The sequence below is a fragment of the Primulina eburnea genome, chromosome 3 (assembly GCF_022965805.1).
Source record: "Primulina eburnea isolate SZY01 chromosome 3, ASM2296580v1, whole genome shotgun sequence".
Lineage (NCBI taxonomy): Eukaryota > Viridiplantae > Streptophyta > Magnoliopsida > Lamiales > Gesneriaceae > Primulina > Primulina eburnea.
This window is the reverse complement of record NC_133103.1, coordinates 2,315,803-2,341,479: the sequence shown is the minus strand read 5'-3', so window position 1 is coordinate 2,341,479 and position 25,677 is coordinate 2,315,803. Positions and strand designations below refer to the sequence as shown.

Below are 25,677 nucleotides of genomic sequence, written 5' to 3'. Positions count from 1 at the left end.
TTCATATCTTTGGATGCTATTAAAACATCGTCGATGTAAACAAACATAAACTTGAAATAATCTTTGAAAAGATTATCCATCTTTCTTTGAAATATTTGGGGTGAGTTAGCCAATCCCATTGGTAATACTTCCCAAATATAATGTCCTTGAGGTGTGGAGAAAGCTGTGAATTTCTTGCTTTCTTCCTGCATCCGAATCTGATAGAATCCAGACTTGCAATCAAATTTAGAGAATATCTTGGCATTGCGAATGCAACTAATCAAGTGTTCTCTACTAGGTATAAAATACCCATCAAACTCCAGAATTTTATTAATTTCTTGATAATTAATAACCAATCTGGGTTTTCCTCGTTTAATTTCACCATGGTTTCTTACCAGAAAACCTGGACTGCTATATGGTGACATACCTGCTTTGATTAATCCAAGGTCCAAATGTTCCTTGATTATAATCTGCATATCCCTCTGATCAATGATGTTCATTGGGATGGGTTTACAACGGACAAATTCATACTCTTTGCCTTCCTTGATCTTAAGGCAAGCCCTGAGTTGATTTCTGTCCCACCATGCCAAGGGATCTTCGTTATAATTTTCTTTGATCCTTTTCTTGACATCTTCCAGTGATACCTTAGATTCAAACTCTACTTCATTTGTGTGTAGAGTTGTCTTAAGGCATTCTATATCTTCTGGTTGGAGTTCCTTATCTGCTCTTAACTGGAGCATTGTTTCTCCAAACCGTCTTGAATCCTTCATTTTTGGGTTCAGAAGTTTTCCTGAATCACCACGCTTGCTGCGAAACTGGATTGGCAATTTTCTGTAAAATGCCTCCCTAAGTCTTTGGACTATGATTTTGTGGGCACATGGTGTTGTGAACACTAATCTTCTAGTCTCATTTTCTTGTGTATAGGACTTGAACATCTGTAGGAAATTATTTCCTAACAATATGTCAGCTCCTGTATCATGAAAATAAATTGGTGGTGTCTTTACCTTGTACCAAGGTGTTTGTCCAGCACCGCCAATCATGATTTCAGTCATCTTAATCCCTTTACATAAGATTAAGATTCTTCTGGAAAAATCTCTTCCAGCAATCTTGGGTAACTCTTCTTCCAAATTACTTGGAAAAACTCCTCGTTTTGCTGTACATATTCCAGCACCTGAATCAATATATGCAGCAAAGTATTCTGCCTTATATTGTTCATACAACATTCCTACTGGAATGTATATGGAGAATGGACTTGTGGTCATTGGATTTTCCACATTTTATCTTCTGCCATAAACTCCATTCCATACTCTAGTCGTTTCCAAGGTTTATGTTCCTCGAGAAACTCTAGCCCAAGAATCAATCGTTCTGATTCTTTTCCTGGAATTCCTTGAATATGAACCTCCAATTCTCCGATATTAATCAGTCCTTGGTAAGTTCCTATCATCGGTTGTTCCAAATAGTATATTGAATTACAAGGAAATTGATTCCTTTGTTTTGTAATATCAAATACTATTTCTACTTTCTTCCAACCTTCTGGGCATCTGAGCTTTCCTATTGTGGAAAAACTTTTCAACTCCTGTTGGGTTTTTATGACAGGCTTTTTATCCCATCTGTAACTTGTAATTCTATCTCCTTGAAAAGATAGTCTTCTTGGTTCCAGTCTAAGACTTTGATTTCTCTGTAGAATCGGTTTGTCTTGGATCTGGATATCTGTTTCCTGTATTAAAGGAAACTCAATTCTTTCTGGATAAATTGCTTGCGCAACTTTTCCAAATATCTCAGGTATTTCAATAAACTCGTTTCTAATAAACAATTCAGAATGATGTGTATTAGATAGAGCATATGAAATCTGATAGGTAATAGAATATGGTCTATTGCCTTCCTTCATCAACCTTTTTTCCTTGAAGTTCTGATGTAATGTCAAGGCTCGGCTGAAATCTCGATCTGCCAGGTTGTAGGCTATCCTTGGATAGATTACTCCTACAATTTTTCCCGCACAGAGGTTTCCTGAGATTGTTCCCAGTACTGAATCTTGTAGATTCCCCATTCTTTTATCGCATATGGCGATATCAATTGGTGAATCTATCCCTTCTTTGAAAGTAGCTTTTATCATAATCTGGATTGCTCCTATATGAATCCAGGACATAGTCCTTGCTACTTCTATCTTGAGTTTTTGTAATTCCTCCTTTATTTCTTCGGAAGGAATTAACTGCATCTCCATTCTATTTCCTGTAAGTTCCATTGGGATTGCCATTTCCCTTCTAGAAACTTTATAGATTAGATGATGCTTTCTGTTTCTTAGGCCAAGACTTCCTAAGAACTTTTCTACCTGTCCTGCAGAGAAACCTTGATATCTCTGTAGACTCGGATTTTCTCTCATGATTCTTTGAACCATGTTATGAGATATTGTTGTCTGGCTAAAAAACCCAGACAAATCTTCATGTGTTTCGTGTCGAAACACCTCGTCTTCAGTCAGATTCCGATTCTGTTCCATCAGATTCTTCCTGACTTAAGACTTCCTCTTCTTCATATATACTCTCATCTGAGGCAATGTCCTCAAATTGGTATACTTGAATGAGATCTTGGTAATAAACTGCTTCTTCAATATCCGGAGTAGGATCAAAACGTTTAATACCTCTTTTCTCATTTTCTGGACAATTGGTCGAGATATGACCTCTTGCTCCACATGTCCAGCAATTACAATCCTTGAAACTTTCATTGGCTCTAGTATGAGCTCTTCTGAAAGTTTTCTTTGTAGGTGTTCTTCCTGTGCTTCGAGATGAACTTGATGCCTGGGATGATATCCTACTTCTCGATGGTCCGCTTCTTTGTCCAGATTTATAAGATCTGGCTTTCTGTCTAGACCATACGGTTCTTGGTTTCCAAGAACTTCTTCCACTTCGTGCATAAGGATGAGTCCTAAAACGCTTCCTTTTATGCTTCTGTGGTTTACTTCCAATAATTGTTGGAAGATCATTTTCCTTACAACACAAAGGAGTTCTTTTGTTGATACCCCTTAGTCGTTTGTAATTCTTTTGTAATGCTGCCATGTGACACCATTCTGCCAATTTTCCTTTGAGGAAAGAGGCTCTTCTTGCCAATGTATCTGGATTACCAGGTACGTATTCCCTTATGAGCATTTCTCTCCAAGGACTTGGCATTTTTGCGAAGAAAAGCTGCATAGCTATATCTTCTTCGACTCCTGAATTCCATCTATATTTGGTGAATAGCATAATGTATTCATCTACCAAACATATATCATGTAATTCAAGACTATACAGAGCTTGAGTATATTTTTTCTTCTTCTCTGTATCTTGACTGTTGAAATAGTCTACCCCTATAAAGTGTGCTTTGAATAGGGTAGCCATTTTTCCAGCGATCTCACTAAGAGATTCCCCAATTAGGACTGACTCTTTCATGTCTGGTGAAGTCATGTCCCAAGCAATTTTTACTGATCCCATAAGACTCATTTCCAAAAGTTTAATGAATCCTTCTTTGTTGAGATCAAGTGTTCCCGCTGCAATCCTCATAGCAGATGTCCAATCGTCTATGAGATCTTCTCTGTTTTTGAAGTCCAATACATCAAGGTTAAGCATAACCCCGTAAGGATGTATAGGATCTAAAACAGTTTTCCCATAGGGTGTTTGGTGCAAAGGAATTTGAGTTCTCCTTGCCCTTGTTCCCGCTGGGTGTGATCCTCCACCTGTATGGAAATCAGTTTGAGATTCTCTCATATTTACATTATGAGATCCCATACTTTCCCTTGGTGGTTCCTGAGAAGATGACCAGGTTATTGCAGGTAGTGTTTCACCTACTGCTGTATTCATCTTTAGATCTACCACTTTGAGATTTGCGAAAGATTCCGCAAGTTCTTGTAGATCCTCCAAACCAATCCTTTCTAAAGTTGTCATCAGATCAATTTCTTTTCTGAGACAGACTTGATTAGATTGATCATCTTTTCTTCTTCAGTTAAGGGTTTTAACACCACTCTGGCCTTCCCTTGTTGATGTAACAAAGGTTCGGTACCAAAGGACGGTGGTAGCCAACCTCCTGAAGTTCTTCTACTAGAACTTGGTTGTTGTTCTAGTTTCTGTATTCTTGTTTGAATATCCTTTAAGATCTCAAGAATTTCTTCTTGTTTCTCTAGGACCTTTTCAATCCTTTGAGGTACATGATATAGCATATTGCCATAATTTTGTACCGTTTTCTGTATTTCTCTAAGATCCAGAGAGAGCTTAGAGGAGTCTGGTACTATCTCCAGAAATTTATTATTCTGAAACATAAATTTTTACCTGAGGGTGCTGTTGCTTCCCTTCATAGATCTTCTGTTTATACAGATCCATTGTTCTCTGAAGAATTTCTTCTGAGTAGATTTTGAAGTATGTTTTTACGGTTCTTTAGTCCTCGTAAACGCATACCTTTTGTTCTGGATTCAGTGAAGCATGTACTTCGCTGTAATTCTTGTTCTAATTGAATTATTTCCAGGGAAATAAGTTCGATTTCGAACTGGATGGTAGTTCCCGGCATATTTAACAGATCATTGAAGATCTGGTCTTTTCTGCCTGTAAGAGTCTACCTTTTGTGTATGCAAGGTTTTGCAAACACTGCTGTCTTTCATCAGGAGATAAATTCCCTGATTCAATGAGTTGTTGCAGATGTTTTATAGAACATCTGAATAGATCTATTCGGAAACTAGTGTTTCTGGAATAGAGATTGAAATGATTTCGGGGATACCTAAATCCTTTCATTTCTTGATACATGACATATACTGTCATATGTTTGATGTTTCCATCAGATCTGTACCATAACTTGATGGTCACCATTGGAACATACCTTTGTTCTCCTGTTTCTGATATCTAACAATAGTTAGATGAACTTGTGTATATTCCAAAGTATTGGAATAATTCTTGTAAATTATTTTTCTCGAACTAAGGTTCGGATTCATAATTTTTTCGAAATTCTCCTTCTCATACATTTAGTTACTAGTAATAATAAAATTTTCGTGTTTGAAATAAATTAACCATGCTCTGATACCATTTCTGAAGCGCGGAGGATCAATTAAAAGAAAATAGAGAATAAGGGTAGTTTTGTCAATTTTATAGGTTTAGGGAGTTAAAAGAAAGTTTTTGATGGCTAGGGAGTTAGGGACAAGTTAAGTTTGGGTTTGGGGATTTATGAGCAATTTCCCCATTCTTTTACTCATTTTTATACATTATTAATTTTTTATTGTAAAAAATTAGGAAATGTATAACAATGTCTGTTTAATATAAAATGTAGGTAGAATTTCCAAAAAAAAAAAAAAGAAAGAAGAAGAAGAAGAAGATAAATTGAGATGTATATTTGTTTTAAATAAATTGAAAAGTTCAATTTTCAAGTCGATTTTCCAGAATAAATTAGTAAAATGTTAGTTTTGACATATTATTATTTAAAATGTGTTCATTTTATTATTTATAGATCAAGTTATAAAATTAATAATGCACTTTTTTCTATATGATTTGTGCATTTTAATTTATATGACATTTAATTTTTTTGGAAAAAATAATTTTAATGATAATATTAGAGACATATACAATTTTGTATTTCATCATAACTATATTATTTATATAGTTTTAACTTTTAGATTGAGAATATAATTTTGCACACTAGATAAAAATTTCCTGGCTACGCCTATGGATAAAATGACATTCATTTATTGGATGTAATGAAATATTGAAAATTTTATATCCAATAAATGACTCATATCTCATTAATATTTACATAAATATATGTGGTAGTCATATATAATATACCAAAACTACATATATGTGTGATACATGCAACTCATATATCTTTATTTTAGTTCTTTTTGTTCAAATTTAAAAATATTGATAAATATTTAAATTATACTCAATGTGTATTCATAACGTACATCCAAATCCAAGGGCAATTGTCATTCGATCCAGTATTCCAAATTGCCAGTCGCATTCTTAACATTGGTGCATCCACGCACGCGTTGCATATATGTACAATATTTTTTTACAATTAATTTGGTTTATATTTAAATGAAGATTAAAATGTAATTATGAAAATAGCGAGGGATTATTATGTAATTTTGATATATGAATTAAAAAAAATAAATAAAAAAGAAAAAAAAGATCCTAATAAGAATTGAATCTACCCGTTGCACTACATATAATTTTAATTAATATTTCAACACATATATAATTATTACAAAAAAGATTATGATATTAATAATTAATTATTCTAAATCTCAAACTTAATAATATAATATAGAATTGGCCTTATTTTCTATGCATTTGAACACTGCTTTCAGGAAAAAGCACGATCCCTAACATGGTTCGCCGGAACGGTTGCGGTGCTTGGAACGGCAACGACCGTTCCAGTTCCAATGCTATGTTGCGGAACGGTTGCGGAACGGGTGTATAAAAAAATTAATAAATTCAAAAAATTGGTAAAAAAATGTAAATATAAATGACATCATGCTAAAAAATAAAATATATCAAGTTATTACAAATTAATAGATCAATACAAAACTATTTTACAATAATAGCACAATAAGAAAATACACACTAAAAATTATAACATACCAAAGCTAATACCATGAAGAGTGACGCGGAGGAGCGAGCTCATTGTTATATTCTTCATCACTATCTCGTAGATTAAATTGATTTCGAACATTTGGATATTGACGTGATTCTCCATAGGGATATTGATTAGATTGAAATGACGAAATATCATTAGAATGGGATGATTGATTTTGTAATAGTGTTTCGTTACGACGATTATAGTATGCGCCCTACTTTCTTTGCGGGCTTCGGACGAATTTTAGCGACGGTTTTTGTAAAACCGTCGCCGATACATCGGCGACGGTTTTGGTAAAACCGTCGCTGGTAGCGACAATTTTAAACAAATCCGTCGCAACTTGCGTTCCGTTCCACCAGTTCCGTTCCACTTTCCCGTTATGCGGCCGATAAAACGCCACATAACGCCGCTACAATACAACAAACGATTTGGCCTGGAACTTTGGAACGGTGGCCACCGTTCCCGTTCCGGCGAACCCTGATCCCTAAACCTTCGCCAACTCCCCACGATTCATCCCGTGCAGGAGCAGAACCACGGATAAATCAATCAGCAGCCAAAACCCTTCTACGATAATAACGACTATTCTCTCTCAGGTCCACTGATCATTTACTTAATATTTTTTTCTGTAATCTGCTTCATTTGAACTATTTCAAACGCGCCTTGTGCGTGCTGCATGGAGACACACTGCTGATTACTTTAGCTGCAGATGGAATTCTTCCCTGAGAAATGCTTGCAAGAACTTAAGGGTTTCATTGATTTTTTGGCACCATTAATTTTCCTATTTTAAATATTTCTTTATGTGTTTTGTCATGGGGATTGTAAAACTATGTTATTCGATTTACCAATATTGTATTCTGCCAAGGTTTGGAAAAAGCTCCTCCCATTTCTGCCGGTGAACAACTTTAGCTGACATGTCTGCATTTTTTTCAACCATTGCTTGCCTCAGATCACTGTGAGCCCTGTCCTGAAAATGGGCTATGTTATGATGGCAAGCTGGAATGTGGTCATGGCTATAGGAAGCGTGGGAGGGTGTGTTGAGGATGGAGATATGAATGAAAGAGCCAAAAGATTTTGATCATTGCCTTTCATTTAGTTATAAAACTTACCCTATATTCACCAGTGTTTCGTCAAATTTAACCTGTAATTTCTAACATCACTAGTAACTGATTGAATTGCAGTCAAAATGGGCAGAAGTTCGTGTATGTGAAGCATGTGCTAAATTTTTGTGCGGAGGAATAGGAGGTTGTCGGGTTTGTGTCACTTCATTAAATTATTTTAGAAATATTTCCACTTCAAAGAAATGTATCTGTGTATTCTTTAACAAGTAAAACACTATACAGTTGTCTTTATAAACTGTGTTCTAGGTTGGGGAAGATGAACTTTGGAATAAGTTGTATGAAGAGGTACGACGATAAACTGTAGGAAGCTATTTACGGGTCTGCAAGAAAAAGAGCTAATGAGACCATATATAAACTATGGAAACAAGAAGAAACAGTCAAGGGTAAGCATTTATTCTGTTTGTAATTGAGGAAATGCTACTCTTTTTTTACACTTTTTTGCTGATTATCTTAAGTCCTGTGCTCAGGATTGCAGAGTTCAAGTGCCCGGAGTCCATTGTTGACTGTCACGTCATGCCCGACAGTGGATGACCAAGCAGGCTTTACTTTTAGTGCCAGCATGTGCATTGGTATACGATTTGCCTAGACAGCTTTAAAATCATATACTATAGTATCTACATGATAAAGCTTGTTAATTACATCAAGGTTTGTAGTTCGTGGGAGTAACATTAATAGCTTCCAGGGCTTACAGAAAGCGTCTCTTGTCTGCTAGAGCTGAAGAAGTTTACCATGAGGCATATATACTTCATTCCAATTTGAAACATGCATTTTAAAATTTATGAAGACACTAGTCTGTAGATTCATATCACCTCCACTATCAAGGTTCTTGGACCCGGATTTCATAAGTTTGGAGTCCCCACGGTGGTCCATGCGCCTAGCAGAGTTGCCTAAAAAAACCAATGAAATTTATTATTGTATCCATCCAAATGCAACCTATCTTCCGTTTTGTAACCTTCTAACATAATGTTTGCAAATACGATAATTAATTATTTCGTGTTATGTTTATAATATTTTATACATATATGTTGTGTTTGCTCGATTTTAATCGAGGTTAGCACCTGTGGTCACTCAAACTAACACGGGTTAACAGAAAATTAAGAACACTTCAATAAGGTACAAGTACAACTCATCTCACACAATAAAATACATTTATCATGGTAACGCTTGATTTTATACAATAATTTGTTAAAGTTAACATTGAATTACAAAGACTGTACGGGCCTCACTCAAATTGGATCTTTCATGTTCATCTTTCCATGATAAATATCTAACGATAAATTTCGGAGCATTGATACCGAGAGGAGAAGCATTCCCATTGAATGTAATTTCATCCTCCATCACTGCATATACTCATTGAACTATACTACAAGTTTGATGAGCCATGTCAAGACTCTTTAACCTAAGCGAAAGAGAACTTTGCAGACGTATGGCAATTCTAATGCAATAAATTGGAAATTTTGGCACTCAGAACTGCCCATTTCGAATGTCCCTATCGAGGCGATCTGCATTGAGAGTTCCTGGAAGTTCTCTAAAATCTTCATTAAAAATAGAGTATGCACTGAAAAACGCAAGAGAAAAGTAATCAGAGAAACGAAATACCAGAAACCAAAAATTTAGTGACATGGTTATGTTGGTTAATGGCAGATTAATTGTCATCATTTCCCATTCTCATTTCTCAGGTCTGGAACAAAACATTTCTAAAGCTGAAGTTGCTATTGTACTTAAATATCAGTGTTCTTATCTGAGGAACCAGCAAAAAGAGGAAAAAATAAAATAGAGATGGGAATGTCGAGCAACATATAAAAACTTTGTGGATCTGAGGAACCAGCAAAAAGAGGAAAAATAGAGATGGGAATGTCAAGCAACAAATAAAACTTTGTGGAAAAAATGCACATAAATAGGCACTTCAAAAAATATGGTAACTTTGAAGACTTCAGATATTTCAAAGACTCCAGCCTGTACCTTATATCACCAGGTTGCCGATGCCCAAGATTGTAGAAAATGATAACAAAGCCCGTTCCAAGTATCTGAATAATTGTGGGATTTCCATAAGTAAACTGAGTTTAGCAACTAGGAGAAAAATTTAAAGAATTTAAGTGAAGAAGAAAGCACATCGACTACGTCACCCTTGCATTCAGATTACTTAATTTGAGCCTTCTATGCAGAGAAAATAAAATCGCGAATTGAGTATAGGTTAATGGTGTGTTGAACTTAATCATGAGTTGCAGTAACTTAAAAAAAAGGCTATTTATAGTTTGACAAAGCATTAAAGCAAAACATATCCAGCTTACACAAAAGGAATCAAATGCGAAAAATAAAGGCAACCTTCTAAAACTGTGGTGTTTCTTCATATCTGTATCCATCATTTTCCCCCCAAAAAATAAAAATTCACAGGCACCTAAATTGTACTATCATGAGACCAAAGAGCACTCAGCTCCATTTCCTGTACTTCAAAATCTTTTAACATTTATAACAAAGTTAGGCCAAAATTTGGATTTTCAGAAAATTGTCTAGTTATGGAGAGAATTCTGCAAATACGTAAAGCATGAAATAGTCAAATTGCAACAATTAAAGAGTACAAAATACAATGTCCAGCATGATCAATCAAGCATAAAATATCAGGTGGCACACATCAAATTACAATTCACACAATTAGATGAGAGAACCCAAACTACATGTGCAATGCTATTGGTGCACTGAAAAGAAAGTGCATACTCACGTATAAAGGAGCAACATCCAATTTTTGGGCAACAGGTGCCAAAATAAGCCATCCTACTATGGCTAACCATATCTTTAGTTTGACAGAGAAAATTGCCATCAAAAGCATATCTATGAGGAGAAACAAGTTAATCAAATTGTTCCAAGCATATTTACGTAAAAAGTCAACAAAGTAACTGTTTCTCACCCGGTAGCTTTAACTTATCATGTAAAATGGAGAAAAGCCTCTTTTTCCATCTGCTGGTTGATTCTGGAAGTTGAAATTTCTGCACGAACAGAAAGTAGATTAGAGTATTCACACATTTAGTCATTACAGAATGAGATTCCAAAATCACTTAAAACTGACTAGATCTTCATTTTCATCGTCATCAAAATTGTCCTGAACAAGCTTTGAAGGTGGCTTCGGTTTGATGGCAACAATAATTGATTCTGAAAATCAGCATTACGCGACCTTGTCAGAAATATAATACTCCAATAATTGTAGAAAATATTTTGCAAAATGTGAACAAAGAAATCCAGCATAATATTATGACCATAAGGCTTTGAGAGAACAAACACGGTCAGTCGAAATCATGTGTGGGACTAGTTCAAGTGAACTTATAGAAATTTTGAGCTGTATTGAAAATATATATCATAAGATGATAAAAAGAATAGAATAAAAAATATCATAAGGCTGAATCCCAGACTACAACTAAATCCAGAATCGGTGAACATGGAAAACTACATTCCCCATTCAGTTGAGTTTTAGACAATCAATAAAATGTACGGCTAGTACAAAATAGAGAACAAAGTTAACAAACTTTTTAACTGACGGAATCAGGCTTTTAAAGAAGTTTAAATGGTGAGTGAATAAGGCATTGCTTCAGCATATTTAGTTTTATTAGAAGGAAAATTAATATTAGTATTTCAAGCTTGCACAAATAATAGGAGATCTTGGCACTGGGAAAAAGATTCATTACCGTAACAATATACATAACAGTCAAACAATAAGATTCAGCTCTCAGTTCTGAATTGTTTGTTTGAAAGACAATCTAGGAAGTAAAAAGATGCTTTCTTTTTCATTGATCACTGTAAGTTGTAGGAACATAATGCAGAATCAAGTAAACATGGACAACTTGGGTTACGACAATATACTGGATCTTATCATGGATGGAGTTTTGGGGAAAACATATTTTGAAACATGTCATCCTACTATGGTTGGTATTGTCGAGGAAAACAAAATTTCTTATCTACATTACCGAGCAAAATAATGAACTCATTTCTTTGAAATAACCAACGACCACACACAAACCATACAAAACATGAATTTGTGTAACTCAAAACAGAGAAAGATGCAACATACAATACCAATTCTAACAAATAACAATTAAAGACCATACTCAGACCTCCGTTTTGGAATTGGACTGATAGATCATCACCATTAGCATTGTCACTCAGAACATTTCCTCGAAAAATAAGCTTTATCTCTTCAATGGGTTTGAGAGTATTTCCAGCAATCAATCTTCTCAATTCTCGAACCTAGTTGTCATGAATCACAAGTAAAATCATCTTACATATTACACAATAAAAATACCCTTAATAGATAGATTGAAAGAGAGTGAGCGAGAGGGAAACAAACTAAGTTAACAAGAAAATAATAGTAAACTTCTTCATCAATCGACAAAATGACACAAAAATTATTCTTTATAAAATATGCACACCGTCCTTTTAAAAAAACATTGAGTACCAATGGTGAACTTAAATTTGTAGGTTTTCCACCTATTGGCATATCACATCATGTGATCATAAAATGAAACATAATTGATCCCACTGAATATACAGTCATGAAGGCGATTATGTTGATCTAATTGATTAATTTCAAGGAAAAGCTCATCCTTTACTCAAATGACATGTGCAATGGCGTCCACTAATTCAATAACTAATATGTATAAATTATAAATAGAACTCATGAAGATTTGAATTAAGTGAAACATCGTACAGCACATTCCAAGTCCCAAAACTTCTCCATTTCCATGATTCGGATTATACTCGCTCAAATCTAAAAAAGCCTTGCTTCCTGGCAATATTTTACTTGAACATGCCATCACCATAAATAAGGTAAGAGGAGTACTGAATAAATTCAACTACACACGATTATTCAAGTAATAGGCAAGATACTTCATCAAAACATCTGAAAGACATTTATCCAGCTTTGGTTATACAATGACATAAATCACTCTGATCAATTCACTCAAATCAACGCCACGATATCTTCCTGAGCACTGGTTTCCTCGGAAAAAAATAATCAATTCAGCCAATGCTATAAACTTCAAATCAGCTAATAAAATAATCAGAATTAGAGAGAAAATTTAAACAAGGAATTAAATCCAGAAGGTGATAGCCGTACTTTTATAGTAGAAGGGAGCGCCAGGCGAGAAGGAGGGGAAGGACCGATGGTCCTAACAGTGATCTCAACCACGCCGCCTTCGTTCTCCGATGCGTTCCCTGGTTTGAGATCCGCCATTAATCTCCACTCTTGTGTCTTAATCGTCTGTAATTTAGGCTCAAAAAGAAAAAGTCCTAATTAAAAAATCATTGACTAGGTCTAAAATAGACCTGCGAATGTCGACCTATATCTACTTTTCACACAAAAAAGTAAAAAAATATATTTGTCAACAGTCTCGTGGATTCTAGGATTTATATATGTAATATGTATGGAACTAATTATATTGATAATCAAAAATAAGAATAAGTTTTGATTATTTTTTATGAATAAGGTCAGAGTTTTTAGAGTGAGTATCATGTGAGACTGTCTCACGGATCATAATCTGTGAGACGGGTCAACCCTACCCATATTCACAATAAAAAATAATATTCTTAGCATAAAAAGTAATATTTTTTCATGGGTGACCCAAATAAGAGATCCGTTTCACAAATACGACCCGTGAGACCGTCTCACACAAGTTTTTGCCGAGTTTTTATGTAAATAAATAATTACAAAAATTTTTGTTAGATCATCTTGCGAGACAATTTTATGAACTGAATATCTAATCTGACACAATTCATGAAAATATCATTTTTATATTAAAAATATTAATTTTCATTATAATCTTACAAAATATCTACTCAATAATATTTTTTTTTATTAATCGAGACATTATTAACCTATGAGTTTTTATGATAATTATATTTTCTATTTACACTAAAAAATGTTAATCACACTTCATTTCACCTAATTATTTCATAAACTCATTATTATCCTTACATTGTTATTTTCTATTTTTGTCAAGGCAATTGATGAGCGAGTCTCATGTGAGACCGTCTAATGGATCTTAATATGTGAGACGGATAAACCCTACTGATATTCATAATAAAAAGTAATATTCTTAGCATAAAAAACAATATTTTGTCATGGATGACCCAAATAAGAGATCTGTCTCACAAATACGACCCGTGAGACTGTCTTACACAAGTTTTTATCTTGATTCTATATATGATAAATGAAAAAATAATCAATTTTCTTTTAATAAATTTATTTTCAAATTAGAAAACCATTTATATCATAAACTAAAGGTTCGATTATTTTTAAATTTTAAAAAAAGGTAATCAAGCCACGCTTTCAAAGACAGTGTGACTTGATCGTCGCATACGAGACGACTTGATACGGTAGATGATTAAATTGCTGCAAATTAATTATTTTATAATTATATCTTAGAATTTAGATAATGAAATAACCCTACTCCAAATATTATTGATTCATATTCGAACAGATGTCTCGGTTATCAGCTATACTTTTGTTAAGATAATTACGTACAATTTACCATCTTGCGTGGACCTTTAAAAAAAGAGATCGAAAAAAAAAGAAAAGATATGCAATGATCTTCTATCTGAATGGCTGAATCAACTTTTCTTACCGAGAAGTCACCAAAAGTTTCTAGCCGCTCAATACTCGGAAAATACACGACCTGAATAAACTTTTCTTACGAAGAGAAGATGAAGGTATCATTGAAACTCGACGACGATCCCCACCGCCAAAGCCACCGTCATCTGCCACTCCTCCTCCGTACCAAGATACCCATCTCAATCTTCAATCTACCGTTTTTTTCTCATTTCAGCACCTCCACAACTAACCCTTCACAGCTCTCACTGGCTCTTTCGACCAATTTCTCCACCGGTCCATCCCTGAAACTCTCCTACGCAACCGCCGCCACCGCCACCTCCGCCGTTGCTCCTCCTCTGACTCTCACTCTCAAGTCAGGCACCGGCCTCTTCGGTTCCCCCAATGAATCCCCGCTTAACATCTCCGCTCAATTCTCTTTCAACCCTTCTAATCCCAACAACCCAAACCCCACTTTCTGTCTGTACTTCAAACCACAACTCGGCTCTTTTTCTCTCCGCAAATCCACCTTCTCACATTCGAAACCCGATCTCAGCAGCTGCGGCTCCAGTACTGATAATAGTTATGACTCCAATTCATTCGATTTTGTGCCGTTAGAGAGACCGACTATTGGTGTCAAGGATTCTTCGGTCGGAGGAAATGAAAAAAATTCAATCTTTAAAGGGATACAACTCGCCGCGGCGACCCAAATGACGATAGCCAAGAGGGTAGCGCTGAGTTTCAGATGGTCGATGGAATTTCCAGAGGAAAACTCAGCAATCACGATGCCGGTCTTAAGAATCAAGAAAATCGGTATTCAAAGGATACCGGATTATCATGTTTTGAAGGTCGAACGTGATGAAACGGTTGCAAGAAGAGATGACAATGAGAGAGAATTAGAGTTATTGAAGGGCGCTTGCTCTTGGATGAAAAAGGAGTTGACTGACTTAACAAGAGTTAACAAGGAGATGCAATGTGAGTTGGAAGAAATCAAACTGAGGAACTCTGAAAGTTTTGAATTAAAGGGCATTCAAAAGCAGGATAATATTTCAACTCCCGGATTCGGGCAGTCGAGGCGCAGGAGGGGCAATGGGGTCGAAGAGAATGTCAATGTAGGTCAGAAAAAAGAAGAGAAGAAGAACAATGATAAGAGGCCAGGCACAGACGTCGAGAGCGAATTGCAGAAGGCTATAATGGCAGCTGCAGCTGCTTCCCACTAATGTCAAGAGTCGGTAAGCAAATGTATGTATAACTGAGATTGCTTAGTTTCTGTTTGGGATCACATGTATTTAGCCGCTTGCTCCCGTAGTCTTCACTACATATTGAGTAAAAATTACGAGTCTTGTTTAGTGATCCGCTGTTGAGTATCCACTGGGGTTCGAGAGTGGTTAAATACTGATATAACATCCTCTCCTATGATTTGAAGTTTTGAACTGTCTCGAATTCTTGAACTTCGTATTGGATGTGATTATTTACTTGCACGAAATTTCGTTTTTCCAACCCCATCTGATCCCAGTCCTCCAAGGAAAACCTCGTGTATCATTATGATTTGTAAGCTACCATTTTCTCTCTATTGTTACCGTTTTAACACAAATTTGACATGAATATGAAAAAAGTGAGGAACCAACGTTGAGTATTTGCTAAGTAAATTGTAAAGAAATCATTTTGATTCACGACTTTTCTTCAGCTTTGCCATAGATTGAGGCCCAAATGAACTCTGCTTGTTATGCATTACCTTTGGTGCAGCCTCGTTGAGTCGGATATTGAAATTGATCTGGAAGATAGAAGGAAATATGATATGTCTCACCCAAGCTTCTTCACAAGTTTAAGCGGATTTATAACGAGAATAATGTGAAGTGTGACGAAGCATCATGATCAAGCTTCAAGTTTCACAAATTATATAGTAAAACTTTTGAATTGTGTGAAGTGTTCTCTCTTAGTCTGCAAAAAAAGAATGATACCAGAGAAATTTTATTTGGATGTTTAGGTATTTTTTAAAAATATGTATTATTAAATATTTATTTTTTAAAATAAAATTTAAGAGTTAAAATGTATTATGAAATTGAAAAATTAACTTAAATTTTATTACTAAAAAACTAAACTTTTTTTTTCTCTCATTTTTCACGTCTTTTACATGATTAATATGATGGTGAACAAAACAAGTCGACCGTTCTTTTCACGTTTTTGTCCAATTTTGACTCTTGAGGTTTAACATTTGGTTTTTGCTTGAGGCGTCGCGAAAACTCTTGGGTTAGCTATTTTTATCATGCACTTAAATTTGAACTTCAAAAATACATTATTTGAGTTTTGAGCGTTCATGCATAATGATTTGGAATTAGTCTCGGTGTGCGTATATCTTTGGGTGGATAAATCATTTTACCAATGGATTGAAATGTCGTAAGTGGTGATTATTTGCTTACAACTACAACCTGAGTGAATATTAATCGAGCCATCATGAATGGTGGCACAATCTTGGCAGTGCTAAAGGTCCAGTTGATATTCAGATTGCAGCAATGATTATGTGGAACATTTGACATCATGCCTTTGCAATGGATCTACGATCTCAATGGCTATGACTCGCAGCACATCATAGGCCAGAACAGTTCCCTCTCCCTTTCAGAGGGCAGCCTTTTTTACATTGGCGAACACCTCTGACTCGCGCCATAAATGTAATGCCGGCCCCAACGACTTTTAGTGATCCTCCTCTTCGTTTGTGTTATGGGTGATTACACAAATTTTATGCGCATGGTCATCGAGGCTATTCATGATAGTATTCTGGGTTATCAAACTCCAACGGTAGCGTAAGCTTCGGGTATCAGGGGCTTTAGACTTCACGCTATCTGAGCGTAATTCTCCACTCAGATGCTTAGTTTTGAAATATATAAAATTCTCTCACTTTAATTGAATTGAAAGGAATCTGACTGTGTTACTTTAAAAGGAAGGGAACTTTTTCATTCTTAATTTTTAAAAGAGAAAAAAAAATGAGGCCAACACATTTCAACTTACCGATGCTCGAACCAGACACAATTTTGAAGAAATCATTTTATCACCAAAGTCAATTCATCGATATTTAATCTTATATGCAAAAAAAATATTAAACCCATAAAAAAAATTTGGTCGAGTTTTTCATCACTAACTCGAACTTTCGTCTAATTTTTTCAGTGGGTCAATTTTGAATTTAATTTTCATCGTTGAATCGAGTTTTTATCATGAGATGGAGTTTTCATCACCTAGGTCGAGTTTTTCATTTGAGTGAAGTTGAATTTTTATATTTATATTGATTTTGAGTTGAATTTTTCATTATGATAGTTTGAATAAACTTTTTACATTTGTGATGATCTAGTTTTTATCACTGGGATTGAGTTGAATTTTTTTATCAGAATTGAGTTTGTACTGAGTTTTTTTTTTATATTTGGATCAAATTTTTATTTAAATTTGAACTTTAACATAAACAAAATAGTCTATTTGGATATCAATACCTTTTATTGAATTGTAAAAGGATTCACGTACTGTAAATTCCTGAAGGTATGCCTGTTTGATTGTTTTTGTTAAAGCGAAGCTGCTCACTGGAAGTATACCTCAATGTAAGTTAAACACCACAATGTCAAAATTGTCTTGCAAACCATGCACTTCCGGTTCAAAGACGACGCTCTCTCGGTTCATAATTAGATCTGCATCAAAACATTGGCACCAGGCAATATATGAATTTCCATGAAAAATACGCTCAAATCTTGAAAACATGATCTAAACAATGAGGGAACAAAAACCGAGAACGCCTCAGATAGTCGATCTAACATCAAAACAAATGTTCAGACGGTAATTCCAGATATAATCAACCAAATGATCCTCATCGGCCAAATGATCCTCATCGGCCTCGGTTTAATACACCATTTTCAAGTACAAGTGACTGTAATCGCACAAATCGGCTCCGGAGACGAACTGAAACAATCGATCAACGGATTCCTATCAACATGCGAAAAAGTAAATTGATTTCGGCCCAATCAAAGCATCGCTTGTCATTGCCGATATTAAGCTGTAAGCGACGTGGCTTGGACCATGAACGAAAAATCACAAAAAGCATAGTAAAAATACGGGTACAAATATTTCACTAAAATGTCTTGTAAAGGAAGCATCAGTTCTCCAAGGTGATTGAGCATCAATAATTCATAATTCAGCCGCAAATTACCCATTGTCACATGAGATTCATCCTTTGCTTCCTTACGCGTAAAAAACTTTAAAAAAATTGGAAATCGGTTCCGAAATTTATGATAATTATTACAATCGAAAATGGAGTAAAAATAGCTGCGATCAGAACCTGTCGGGATTCACAGTTGACATCAGGAATTAATCAGTGGATTGACAGACTTCATGAATTCTATCTTCACCTCGCCAATTTTTCCATTTTATAAACCAATTAATCGCCGTTTAATATATTGTATAAAAAATGAGAAAAAAGGGTAATTAAACATAAAACATAAAATTGTGAAAGCTCAGAACTTCTTAGAGGTATTAAGCGCCGTCATCGATGAAACATCTCCGGCACTAAATCAAATCTTCGTCATCGCAAATTAAGCTTGATTGAAAAAATAAATCGAGAAGAGATCTTTTTCATTTTTAAAAGAAGATTGAAATTCGAGGAAGTATGGGAAGAAGAATTCAAGAATATATAGAGAGCGCACGACAGAAAACCCTAGATTGTAGAAAAGGTGATTTTGTGGATACGGTGGCGGCGCCTCAAACCCTAATTCGGTGGAATTATACATATATTAATATATAACATATTTTTTTTGAAAATAAATAATATTAATTTAACCCTTGAAAATTTGTAATTTTTAATTTACCCCTTTTATGTATGTGTAAATATGTATTTTGACGCTCTCTTATTTCATGTTGATCCCTTTCAATTTAATTTTAAATAAAACAAAGAACTCAAATTTATCTTCTTTATTTTTTACTTCTTAATATTTCATTTTTTATGGACTGAATATATCATTTAACATTAGGTTATACTAAATCAACGAATTTGAGATTAAAAAAAATATTTTGAATATATTCTCATTAAAAATTTCTTAATAAACAAAATTGTGAGGCAAAAACTTGTGTGAGACGGTCTCACGGGTCGTATTTTGTGAGACGGGTCTTTATTTGGATAATTCATGAAAAAGTATTACTTTTTATGCTAAGAGTATTATTTTTTATTGTGAATATGGGCAGGGTTGACCCGTCTCACAGATTGAGATCCGTGAGACGGTCTCACATGAGACCTACTCAAATTGTGATGTACTTCAAATTCATTTTATCTCTCTTAAACTTAATGAATGCAGCCTACAATTTTGTTTTAAAATATCATTGTTGGTAATGTTACATTTCAAAAGGGAAAGATATGAAACAAATTAGTGACTATGATTTATTCTCCAGTTGGATTCAATCGCCATTAGCACCTTGATTATTATCCAAACGAAGAAAACGGAAGTGACTAGCGTAGCATAAAATTCAGGAAGCATGAGACAGATCGAATTGCTTGATTCAAGGGATAATCTTTATGGTTTCTAGATTTTTGATTCTATCTAATGGTTGCACTTTGAAATAAAGATCCCATCTGGATAACAGATGGAGATGAGATTGGTTTCATTTGTTTTTTGAATTTTTGTTAGGAAGATTAGGAATAAGCCTCGTATTTAATCACATTCGGTAAAAATGAAAGGCAAGCATAAACTCACTTTGTTACTGCATATTGCATGAGATCGGGAGGTTCTCTCTCGACCAGTCTCTACATATCTGAGTAACGCCATACTCATGGATTTACACTATCGCTCCATGTCTCGACCCATTATGAGATCCTGTGCACGGGAACATAACAAGGTATCTATAAGTTCTGAAGATAGGTCGGCTACTAGGTAAATAAGTGGTATCAGCAACACAGTCATAATTCGCTTGCTAGTTGCTACCTTCAAAATGTAGTAATTAATTTTCATATATAAACCGCTTACGGATGGAACCAACCAAGCATCAGCATTCATGACTTCGAAATCACAAACTAATAGTGAAATTTCTTTTCATTCATAACTACAAAATCACAAACTAATAGTGGAATTTCTTTTCAGGGACTTTCCTGAAGACAATATAAATGATAGACATAAAGGTGACAGTAGCAAGATATCAACTAGCTGTAGAAGACATTAAAAACCTGTAAGTAAAGAGTGAATCGTACCATAGCCAGAAGTTTGAACATCAAAACCTTCATCCTACAGTAAGACATACGAATGCAGATGAGGTGGAGATAATCACATGTTTCCAAAACCCAAAAACTCATGTAAAGGAACTATTATACCTGTAATTCCCGTATGAGAGGCAAGCTACCAGTGATAGAATATGGTTTTACATGCCCAACAACCTCTTCGGTAGTTTTGCATAATACATGGAAACCACGAGAATCAAGATCACAAGCTACTCCATACATTGCTTCGTCAAAACTTATAGCAATTATGTGGAATGAAAGAGAAAAGAATAGGCAAGAGTCCAAAGAAAATAGAACCGAAACCAAAAATGAATAAAATTAACTTGTCTTCAATTTTGAGCTATGATACGATGAATTTACAAACAGACAGCTGGAAAAAGAAGAAATAGACAGTTAAACACCTTCCCTGAGGTTCTCGTCAGGTAGACAGTATTTTGAAACAGGCCCTCCTGTGTCCAGCTTTTCTATGTTGGTGTTCAAGTCATCAACATATTCTTCAAACTTATTAATCACATCAGTTACACTGAAATGAAGAATTTATGAGGCATTCTTTTCATTTTCTTTTAGAGTTAAAAGCTTTCCAGGATCTTAATATATAGTGATATGTGCACCGCCCACCTATAAAATGGGGTCAACCTGCAACAGTACAGCAAATGTCAGATTTCAATCACAATGTGATAGATTATGTAATAGTCTCAAATTTATACTCCACCTAACATATCTTCAGAAATTGTACACTCAGCTGGAATCTGATTGATGCCGTCCCCTGGATCTGTCATAACATAGTGACTCAGGAAAGAAAGCCCACATAATCGACAAACAAACTATGGATACGCCAGGTACCGTGTTTTATGGTGGAGAAATTACAATTCCACTGAGTTGGTTTCATGGTTGATGGTGTTGCAAAGCCATAAACACTTTCACTTGGATGTGGTGGAAAGTCTTTGTGATGTGAATCTGGCCGGGCATGGCGTTCAAAGGACGGCTAAGGAAGTTCAAAGAGGCCCTACAAGGATTGATGAACAAGGAAGTAGGTCTCGTGATGCATGGGAGTGCGTGGGAAAAGCCAAAGGACATTATTCAAGAATTGTTCAAAAGACCCGAGGGTGCACGGACCCGAGCACGGACCTGCACACGGGGTCCGTGCCCAGTACAGTCGAGAAGGCGAATTCCCGAGTCTGCACGGACCCTGCTCCGGACCTCTACACGGGGTCCGTGTCCTTTGTTTCCCGGAGAATATTTTGGCCGAGTGTACACGGACCCTCATCCGGAGGCATACACGGGGTCCGTGTCCTATATGTTTTGACGAGAATATTTTTTCCTAATTTAGAGTTTTAGTTAGTTAGGTAACTAGATTTCATATCTTTGTGATTTGGTATCAATATATAGACTAATTTTCATTCATTGTAAACAACTTTGGTTCATTATTGAGTTTATGAAAATTCCTTTGAGAATTCTTTCAACACAAGCTTAAGTTTCGTTATAACTTTTGCGTTGTATCAAATCAAACTTATCAAAAGATTTATCTTTTGTGGCGTTTGTCGATCGATTTTCACGAGGGTTGCCAAGGGCGGGTTCTTTGGAGGTTCTCTTGAAGCGCGATTGTTTCTCTTGTTGATTAATTGTTGCTAGACCGCGTGATCTAGAGGCGATCGACAAAAAACCGTCTTATTCCATTTGGGGCGTGACTCGGATTTTGAGCGTGCTTTTGTGTGAGAAAAACCGTGACTGATTTCTTTAAGAGCTTCCTAGCCATAAATACTTTCACTTGGATGTGGTGGAAAGTCTTTGTAAAACCGTGACTGAATTTCTTAAGAGCTTCCATAGCGAGCTCCAATGGATTGATTGCCTGCAGGTATTCAACAAGAAAAATGACAAAAAAGTGACATGAAATAATACATTATGTAATTGTACGTGTTAGCGTAACATATCTCAAATGCTAGAAATAAACGCATTCCGACTATCTTTCAGCTTCATTCATAACGTGGGGTTGTTTGACAGATACTTCTTAGGATAAAATTACGTCTGATATTGATTTTAAACTTGAAACAATAGAGTTACCACTTACTAGTTGCTAAATAAACAATGACGCTGTTATGAACAAAACTGTCAACTTTTATCGCTCAAAACATTAAACATACAAAAGGTAACACGTTCATGCAAAGTTCATCTTATTAATCCTTTCAAATGAGTTTATATAAGAAAATTCTAAGAGGAAGTACCTTGTGGGCTGGACCACTGTGAAATAGCTTGCCACAAACGTGAAGCTTCCATGGTATCATGCCACTGGTGCCAATACATGGCTGTTTAGCTTGCCACAAACATGAAGCTTCCATGGTATCATGCCACCGGTGAACAAAGTTCACAACAGGATCTCAGAGGAAACTTTGGCCATTGATTACACCAACACATCCAAATAACCGCAGATTCCAATTTTATATAGCACATAACTCTTTTTAACTATTTATCAAATCCATAATCAATCCTCGATAAGAAGAAAGGATTTCCAGATAAATCAGGAAAAAGTTTATTCCTTCAACTTTTGACACATGGCTAAAAGTTATCTATGTAAAGCATTTGCCAGAATACATCTTGATTCAATGATTCTTACACCAATAATGTGGATAGCATTTTTTTAAAAGATGAGAGTGTTCAAAGAAATGATTTACTCTAATCATACAAAAGGTGAATTTGGAGGTAACAAATATCTGAACCTAGAATAGTTTCCAATTAAAGACTGAACTTGAAGTCAGAAAATAATAATACAAATTAGACTCAAAATGAATTTGACCAAAATGTAAAAAGTAAATCCCAACAAAAACTTCACTTTCTTCAAAAAAGGCAAGAAGCTGGCATATCAATTCAAAAAAACTGCGACACCACCAAGTACAAAGTCCAAAAATAGCACTTCCTTCCAATCAACCAAAACATGAAAACAGAAATAAATCAATAAATAAAACTATAAAAAAAGCCAGCATCACCAGCAAGATATCCATGGAAAAAGCACCGGAAGCACATTAAAATCAGTGAAAGCACAGCATTGGCCAAGAGTTTAAAAATTCTAAAAATTGCACCCCCTCATACTAAGCTCAATTTACCAGTCGGATACCCACAAAGAACTTTTATTCTCTTCGTAATTCCAATCACAAATACAAATATTCACTCTCCAGCCTCCAAAAGTCGAGAATTTCATTTACTTACAGAACCGAACATTGGCCAGATAACCGACAGCAAAACAATTCCAGAGGTTGTAACAGCCAAGCAGGAAAGAGCACAAAAAATAACATAATGTTCCGATCAATCAAATGATACAAACAAAAAACATAACAAAGAAATAAAACGAGGGGACACGTTAAAATCCGTGAAAACACAGGATTCTGAAGCGAACCGGAAACGCAACACGTACCCAATCAGAGCAGTTGGCAGTGACGGCGTCCATGTGCATGCCCACGAAGGACAAGATCTTCCCCGGCTCAGTCCCGGGATACTCAACTATGAGATTCCCTCGGTTGGGCTTGTAAGTAACGTGGTTCAGGACAAGTGACTCGCCGCCGGTGGCGGTGCTGACGGAGCGGAGGACATCAAGCACGTGTCTGACGATCCTGTCCTCCCCCAGGATGAGCTCCGGCGGGTTGTTCTGTACGTAGATCGACTCTCCGATCAGCTTCCCCAAAAGGGCGATAAAGGAATCCTTGTTCAGGTCTCCTAGAGTGTGCTCTGACGCCATAGCTTAACTCCAAGCTCCCCAACTCCTCTTATATAAATAGTTGGGCTTTGGGCTCAAACTCCCACTGACATGGATAAATAGATCTCGCTCTCCGAAGAAAAGCTTGATTTTATTTATTTACATGTAGGAAAAGAGCAATTGCGTGGGCCTATCCATGTAATCATATGTTTTACTCGTACAAATATTTTTTGTGTTTTTTTTTAGCATAGTTAGTTTCTTCATATAAATATCGAGGAAAATTGCTTTTTATATTTGTATGCTAGTTTCTTTGCAATTTAATTTTTTAAATTATCAAATTTAATTTTAATTCGATATTTTTGTATTTTTTTTGTAATTTTAGTTAATTTTTCTACATAATACTGATGTGTACTGCTAACATGTGTAATGCCAATTAACACTCCCGATAAAAAATTAAAAATGCCAAAAACAAAATATATATGATTAAGATCGAAATTTCATTGCATAAAAATCCAAAATAGTAAAATAAATATAAACAATTTTCTCTGACTAGTAGCGCGGGAATTTGGACTAGTCACCCCGAGAGGTCAACATATAATTTCTAAGAACTGAAGAAGAAAATTTGCCAATATTTTAATGTCAGAATAAAGAGTAAAAGAATTTTCCAAAGTTTTAAAACAAGATTGAAATAGAATATAATCTAAAAAGGTCTACGCCAGGTAGGGAGGATTGGGTAGTTCGTTCGCTGCTTCCAAAGGTTCTTCGAATTTTAATTTGGTAAACACACGAAAACGGTTTCATTCTAAAATTTTATGTCCACTCTGTGTTTATTTCTATTTTTATGCAGCCTTAATTATTACTAATACATTTTTTAAAAAAATATTATTCCAATGGTTACGATGCTGTTTGGTCTGATCGAGGTCTTCAAATAGGTGTCGTATTATCGTAACTCCATAGAAATCATAAAAATATATTAATTGATTAGAATTATTTCTCGTAACCTCAAAACACTTGCTTCGAAGACTACTCTCGTCCAGAAACCGACGTCGCACAATATATTTTGCAACTCGGACAAGGCATCGCCTTGTTTAAACTTTATTAGGATGTTCGTTGAAATGAGTTTAATTTGACTTCCATGACATTTTATTTTTTAGCGAAAATATTACAGTGTTAAACACAATCCCTAGATTTCGGAAATGTGCAGACTTCAACAGCATATTTTTTTTAAAAAAAATTTAACAAACTGAGATTTGATTTAGAAACTATGCCAGCTCTGAAGCACGTGCTTGTACAGTCTGTTTCGTATAACAAAATTATCTTTCAATTAAAATTGTCATATAAGGCACAATATTGGGACAATATATTAAATAAAGAAATTAGGAAAAAACACAAAAAAGGAAAACAAAAGGAAAAAATGGTAAAAAAAAAAAATTTAAAAACAAAGGTAGCAGTACCAAAGGATAGAAAAAGTGGCCTCCCACCCTCAAATTTAATACATGAC

General features: G+C 35.3%; 2 protein-coding genes and 3 non-coding genes across 6 annotated transcripts; all 5 read right to left on the bottom strand.

The window, feature by feature from the left end:
- Positions 1-8,790: 8,790 nt before the first annotated feature.
- LOC140825265 (uncharacterized) lies at positions 8,791-13,015 on the bottom strand. Its single transcript, XM_073186931.1, has 7 exons — positions 12,784-13,015; positions 11,783-11,915; positions 10,744-10,826; positions 10,585-10,663; positions 10,399-10,508; positions 9,642-9,706; positions 8,791-9,237 (listed from the first exon to the last, which is right to left on the bottom strand). The coding sequence occupies exons 1-7, from the start codon at positions 12,898-12,900 to the stop codon at positions 9,144-9,146; spliced, it is 681 nt and encodes a 226-aa protein (XP_073043032.1). The 5' UTR covers positions 12,901-13,015; the 3' UTR covers positions 8,791-9,143.
- Positions 13,016-17,886: 4,871 nt separating this feature from the next.
- On the bottom strand, positions 17,887-21,432 carry LOC140825264 (acetylornithine deacetylase-like). Of its 2 annotated transcripts, none has more exons than XR_012116622.1 (6): positions 21,335-21,432; positions 21,204-21,263; positions 20,585-21,127; positions 20,465-20,498; positions 19,974-20,093; positions 17,887-18,216 (listed from the first exon to the last, which is right to left on the bottom strand). XR_012116622.1 is itself a non-coding variant. In XM_073186930.1 (6 exons), exons 3-5 carry the CDS (start codon positions 20,711-20,713, stop codon positions 20,056-20,058), a joined length of 225 nt encoding a protein of 74 aa, XP_073043031.1. In that variant the 5' UTR covers positions 20,714-21,127; positions 21,204-21,263; positions 21,335-21,432; the 3' UTR covers positions 17,887-18,216; positions 19,974-20,055. The 2 variants fall into 2 exon arrangements, 1 of the variants encoding a protein (XP_073043031.1); XM_073186930.1 differs by having other exon boundaries at positions 20,441-20,498.
- Positions 18,159-18,309, bottom strand: LOC140828780 (small nucleolar RNA snoR2/U65). Its single transcript, XR_012117345.1, has one exon. It is a non-coding gene; the product is annotated as a small nucleolar RNA snoR2/U65 (small nucleolar RNA).
- On the bottom strand, positions 18,378-18,472 carry LOC140828772 (small nucleolar RNA Z101). The gene has a single exon (XR_012117337.1). It is a non-coding gene; the product is annotated as a small nucleolar RNA Z101 (small nucleolar RNA).
- Positions 18,558-18,643, bottom strand: LOC140828776 (small nucleolar RNA snoR14). Its single transcript, XR_012117341.1, has one exon. It is a non-coding gene; the product is annotated as a small nucleolar RNA snoR14 (small nucleolar RNA).
- Positions 21,433-25,677: the final 4,245 nt, after the last annotated feature.

Bases quoted from the DNA above. Each gene is read 5' to 3' on its own strand.
- LOC140825265 (XM_073186931.1), bottom strand. From the start codon at position 12,900: ATGGCGGATCTCAAACCAGGGAACGCATCGGAGAACGAAGGCGGCGTG. The intron at 10,664-10,743 runs GTCAGTTTTAAG...CTGTTCGTGCAG, and splicing joins ACGATGAAAATGAAGATCTA to AAATTTCAACTTCCAGAATC. The intron at 9,238-9,641 runs GTACAGGCTGGA...TGCGTTTTTCAG, and splicing joins CGGCAACCTGGTGATATAAG to TGCATACTCTATTTTTAATG.
- LOC140825264 (XM_073186930.1), bottom strand. From the start codon at position 20,713: ATGTATGGAGTAGCTTGTGATCTTGATTCTCGTGGTTTCCATGTATTA. The intron at 20,499-20,584 runs GTATAATAGTTC...GTCTTACTGTAG, and splicing joins CTCTCATACGGGAATTACAG to GATGAAGGTTTTGATGTTCA. The intron at 20,094-20,440 runs GTTTTTAATGTC...TCCCGTGCACAG, and splicing joins GATTCACTCTTTACTTACAG to GATCTCATAATGGGTCGAGA.